Below are 6,000 nucleotides of genomic sequence, written 5' to 3' on the forward strand. Positions count from 1 at the left end.
TCTTAAGAAAGACTTCCTGTTGTAATGCATGTGGTTTCCTGTTTATATATGCATGTTTATAAAAATGGCTTTCTTATCTTAGTGGGTTTTAATGTAAAAAATTGCTGCTTTTGTATTATTATGTGTATACTGTTATTTTTTAAATGGTCTGACTGTGGCAGTTGTATGTGTGACATGTTATACAAATGTATTGTGGTTTGTTCTTTTTCTGCTATGTACTGTACAGTGCTTTGTGATACTTTTGAATAAAAAACGGTATATAAATGCAATAAATAAATAAACAAATATCTATCTTATTCTTAATGAATCGGAGGGTGATAAACCACAGAACACAGTGGATCGCTAATAAGTACAGTATGCTTTTGGGATTACTACAGCCACACAAACTTAACTGACAGTTTTTGGTTTTTTTTTTTTCTATTTTATTCTATAAATCCACTGTTCTAATGAAAAGTTTGAATTTCTTACTCTCAATACCCTGTGTCATTTTGAATGTTAAAATGTAAGGTTTCAGACTCTTGAATGACCTCCTCTCGACTCAGACGGGTGAACCTGGAGAAAAACTAAATGGTGGATAAAGTTATCAATCTTCGATATATGAAAAACATCACAGCTATACTGCTTCACTGTCAATCTCTATGAATTTCCTTATTCCCACCCTCCCAAGCCATTGATTTGTCAACATTCAGACTGAACCCACCCCTGGCATCCGTAGAAAGCAGCTATTCGTTAAAAAGGTATCAAGTCTTCCGTTCGTTGTAACTACAATACTATACTATAATGTAGGTGTCTTTGAGACTGGACAAAGTAGAGCAGTCAGACAAAAAACAAAAATAATCTGTACAAGTTTGAAATTGCGCATTGTTGAACTGCCGAAATGCATGGCAATTGCAATGCTAAAAAAATAGAACGTGACTGGAGACGAAACAAAGGCAAACTTAAATATGGCAAAAGAAAAACAAGAGGACAAGAGGAAAGTATTTATGGCTCAATAGAGAAAACATTTTGTTTGAATGGAGTACTGCGATAGTCAGTGAATGAATCCTAGTCAACAATCTCCCTCCCGACCTGTGAGGGCGCTGTATAACAGTGTGCCCAGGCTGGATGGTTTGGCAGTTCATTCCAGGGTCAGCTGGAAGTCGACCATCCAGAAAGGGGGCGGAGTCACAATACCAGAAGCCATCGCCTTAATACGGTATGCGATGTGTCAGTCATGGATTGGAGGATACGTGATTGCACGCGCTACCAAAGAGGGCGTGACTGAAGGTACATCAGGGGATGTGGCTAAGCAATCTGTTCCTTTGTTATGGTTACGGAAAGACCTGTAAAGGACATACCGGTGTAAAAAGAAACCATGAGTTTTTATGTTTTGTTTTGTCTCTCTATTAAACTGTCACATTTATCATATATAGAAGGCTAAACTCCAGGAGCTGCTGCTAAATAACCAGCAAATAAACCTGGACTTCACCATTGTGCACGTTTAAACTTGCAATTCACCACTTACACTAATAGCACTCACTCTAACCGTGTTTGTGTGTGTCTTTTTCGTGTGAAGTGCATGTCAGTGGATTACACTGTTACTACTGGTATTTACAGTACTGTAGTATATATATATATATATATATATATATATATATATATATATATATATATATATATATATATATATATGTATTTTGACATTGCACTTAAATTTACTTGAACCAATTATTTAGAAATGTTAAAAAAATTAATAGTTTCTAGCAGTTTAACTAAAAACAACAAAACAAAAACACTAAAATTATTAATGGAATAAAATGTTGCAAACAAGGGTTATTTCGCAACTAAACCTGTGGCTTTCTGTATATATTGTGTTAAGACTGGAGGAAAAAAAATCAAGTGAAAAAAAAAGTATTTTAAACACAAAAAAGGGGTTTTTCCTAAAATGTAAGTCTCAAAAAAGGGGGAGCGACTTTTACTTCAAAGTGACCTATAGGATAATTTTTATGGTACTGCCTGGCCACTTTAATAGGACCTTTGATCAGTACTGGCTGGGCATGGGGACTGAACTACATTAATCTTACCTGCTGTCAGGGGCAGGGTGGAGGGGTGAGTGAGTGCAATGAGAAACCCTACACGCTCTCCGATGATGTTAAATCTCACAGTACGCAGTAAAAGAGACTCCAATTAGCTACAGTTAAAGATGAATAAAAGGAATTCCAATAACCACAACATTAGAGTTCCCATTGATTGAACCTTGAAACCATGGGAAATTAAATCATGTATTTTAAGCTACACTGCCAGGAACCGAGACATCTATGAGTAAGTAGTTATTAACCTTTTCTTTAAGCAATAACACTGGTCAACCCGCATACCAAGTTAAACACACAACACCACGTAATCAGGTTCATAGCTGTATAGGCTATCGCATGATTTCACAATCTAAAACTGTTCAATATTAGGAGTTAAAACTACAGTCAGAAAATTATTCATATCAATAAATGTCATGTACAGAGCGAAATGAAAAAATAGAAACGCCTGGAATTTATAGCACATGCTATAAATAGTCTGTCCCTTATATGTAAAACATATGCTGTATCTATCCATTGGAGGTTCACTCATAATGGGCAACATCTGTGACATGTTACTGATAGTTGGTACCTCTGAAACCAAGAATTGAAGCCACGTGGAAGTAATCCACAAAGAGCTTGATTTGCAGCCAAGGAGCAGCCTTTCACTAGGGATATTGTTGAGAGATCCACCAAAATGATGGCTGAAAAGAAGAGACTGTCTAATATACAGAGCAGAATAGACTGGGGTGTCCAATCTTCAGAGCCCAGAAATTACGGTTTGCCCATTTACCCCACTGCATTCTGGTAGAGAAAATTACAATTATAGACTAACTGATAAGTGTCCTACCCAAATGTTTTGAAATCATGACCATTCAATTTGGATCAAAAGAGTAGGAAAGCTATGAATAATTTTTATTTATCCTGGATGACTTCTTTGTTAAGTAGACAAGCAGCCAGTTACCTAGCACACAAATAGACATCCATTAGTAAGCACCAAGGTGATAACGGGACACTGTCTTTTAACATGCATAAAGTTAATTGTGCATGCATTAACAGTAGTGGCCATCACTAAACCCCAGTGCCTTGCCAATTACTGTTTAGATCAATATTGTTTTGGCGAGGGAGTTTTCTTCACATTCAGACACTAGTACTTATTAATTAGTTATAGTAAAAATACAGTCTAGTTCCAGTACTGTAGCTCCAAATCCATTTTCCTAGGAGAAACATGATAACGTGCATCTATCTGGCAGGACAGAATGTCACACATAGAAAATACATAGTAGGCCTTTGAGGTTTTTGCATTTGCACTGGTCAGTACTCTGCCAGTCAGAAAACAGAAGGCCTAGAACTGCAGAAGAAACTAAAATCCACCTACTTTACCTTTCACTGGAGACACTGGAACTCTACAGCAACCACACCTGCAATACGATCATATTTCACCTGTTTCTCTTTAGCCTTCAAAATGGGCCCGGGCATCAAAACGCTGATGAAGAAGCTCCAACATATTTCATTACGAGGTGCTGCTAAAGCAGACAGTAAAGAATGACCAGCACCTTCACTGATGGCATTATAACTTACTGATAAGTGGCCAATCAGGCCATAATAAAAGATAAAATAAAAAATCAAGGGTTTGCTGTCACACTCTCCATCTATCATTTTCAACCCTAACCCAACTTTCTTCCTCATATATTTTTAGAATGAAAGAAACAACCTGTACAAACAGTTTCTCCCAGTATAGTTTTCCGTTCATACCTACACAACTTGAGTCAGGTTACTGCAAATCAACAGCCTTTTAAGGGTGGCATCACTGTGGGTGGTTTTCTAAGTGTGTCATTGACGAGGACAACTAATCAATTATAAAATTATATATATATATATATATATATATATATATATATATATATATATATATATATATATATATATATATATATATATATAATTAGAATTCAGAATTGTGAACCTATCTTTAAGAACGCAATCTTAGCAGGTTACTTTATTAAATTGTTCTATAATAGTTTAACGTTGTCACTCCAATATACAACTCTTTCAAATCTGAAATGACAGAGAAAAAAAAAAGCACATCCATCTATATGGCAGGCTTTCATCGTCTCTATGAATAACCAAGCGTTGTGTTCTTTCAGGACTGAGGCTACCTGCATCTAAGAGAACACAGCATAATTAATTAAGATTGTAAAGCTGGAAACAACATATTATAATTGCAATGTCATCTTAAGGGGGAAAAAAATGTTTCGCAAATAACAATTTTTTTTTTAAGATAATCAAGCGCCATGGATACATTACTGTCAAATAGTGAGTGTGTTGTAAATTTAAAGTGCTCCAGCTAACAGTAAAACAAAAATAAAAATCTATAGCTACTCTTCAGCAGACAGGCGTGAACAAACACCTTTGAACATTCACTGCACTTCAAAACACAAATATATCAGACGCCTTGCTTTTCAGAACTGGGTTTTAACACAGTAAACCTCAATTAGTCAAGCTCAGCTGCATTACATCTTCCCGATTGAGAGCGCTTCACCACCCTTTAAAGTAATGAGCCTTCTGGATGTTCTGCACTATTGCGTGTTACAAGGAACTTTGCTCTGTTAAACATGCAGCCGTAAATATTCACAGTATCAACGTGTCTTTAACCGTTCCGCTACAATTATTCTGCGTGTGTGTGTCTATCTATCTATCTATACGTGTTTTACACTCTTCTTTCTTTTTAAATGGTCACTTTGTACTAACAGCCCGGTGCTATAGCTTTAGCTCCATTCCCAGGTAAAGATCACTGAGCTGGCATTTACAGCAGGAGCTTCTCCGCTCGCAATCTTCATGAGGCCTTGGCGCACATCTTAAGATGTATCAAAAGGAAAACGAGGACTACAGTGTTTCGTTTACGTTTTACTTATTGAACCTTAAAAACTATGAATGTTTGTGATGTATACCTCCGGCACTGCATGGGAATTCGATCGTTCTTTTAAACGTCCTCAAATCGGGAATTTTAAGACACAATCTTCATTTAAAACAGCTACTTGGTGCTAACTGCACGCGCACACACGCAGACAGACAACTCGTTTTGCATTTTTATCATGATTCGTTCAGCACAGCATGCATACAGTAGGCTACTTATCTCGCACGGCACAACAGTAATCTTCCATTCATTTTATGTTACCGATACATAGCAAATGGAACTTGGATGTTTGTTTGTTTTTGTTTGTTTTTTCCTTATGCCACTGGCATTTTATTTATTATTATAAAAATAGGGTAAGCACAAACTAAAAGGACTGCGTGCAGCCCACACTGTAACGTTACCCAGAGCCAGGCTAGCTGTAGACAATACATTTGTTATGGTTTTGTCTTTTTTCTTTCACGTAAATGTCTCTGTGTTGCTTACCTTCTCTGGCTTTCAGCAGCACGGTGTTGGCCACGATGTTTTCAATCTCCATGCTTAATTAGTAGGATTCCATGCAGACCTGATACATTTCACTTAATAAGAAAGATGAAGCTGGTTGCGGCGATGATGATGACGATCAATGTAAATAGTGATCTGGCACATAGCAGGTTAACTGTACCTCTCCATTCTCATGTTAACCCCCCACCTTTTAGCACTCTTTGAACGTTTAATACCCTTTTTAGCATTCTATGCCTTGCCTCCCTTCCTGCTTTGCTCACTCCCTCACCGAGTAGAGGAAGCCCCCAGTGGGAGGGATCATCTTACAAACCACACAATGGACCGCTCAGTACAACACAATAAGAACGCGAAGATCATTTACACCAGAAACACTGCCTTTGATGGAAGCATGGTATTTGTCATTTCAGTAAAACGCCTGTATTAAGCTATTCTATACAGAAAGCAGCCTGCCGTTTTCAATACTTATTGATATCTATTTTTTAACTCAGTAACTTAGCAGGATGGTTTGGAGCTTACTTCAAAATGGCCAGAATA

General features: G+C 37.1%; 1 protein-coding gene across 1 annotated transcript in view; it reads right to left on the reverse strand.

The window, feature by feature from the left end:
* LOC121325075 (G protein-coupled receptor kinase 5-like) overlaps nt 1–5,731 on the reverse strand; it is a 58,051-nt gene extending 52,320 nt beyond the window's left edge. The window contains exon 1 of the mRNA XM_041267383.1: nt 5,449–5,731. Coding sequence (XP_041123317.1) covers nt 5,449–5,500 — 52 coding nt within the window. The 5' untranslated portion in view covers nt 5,501–5,731. The remainder of the gene's footprint in view (nt 1–5,448) is intronic.
* Nucleotides 5,732–6,000: the final 269 nt, after the last annotated feature.

This window comes from Polyodon spathula, chromosome 1, assembly GCF_017654505.1.
Source record: "Polyodon spathula isolate WHYD16114869_AA chromosome 1, ASM1765450v1, whole genome shotgun sequence".
NCBI lineage: Eukaryota > Metazoa > Chordata > Actinopteri > Acipenseriformes > Polyodontidae > Polyodon > Polyodon spathula.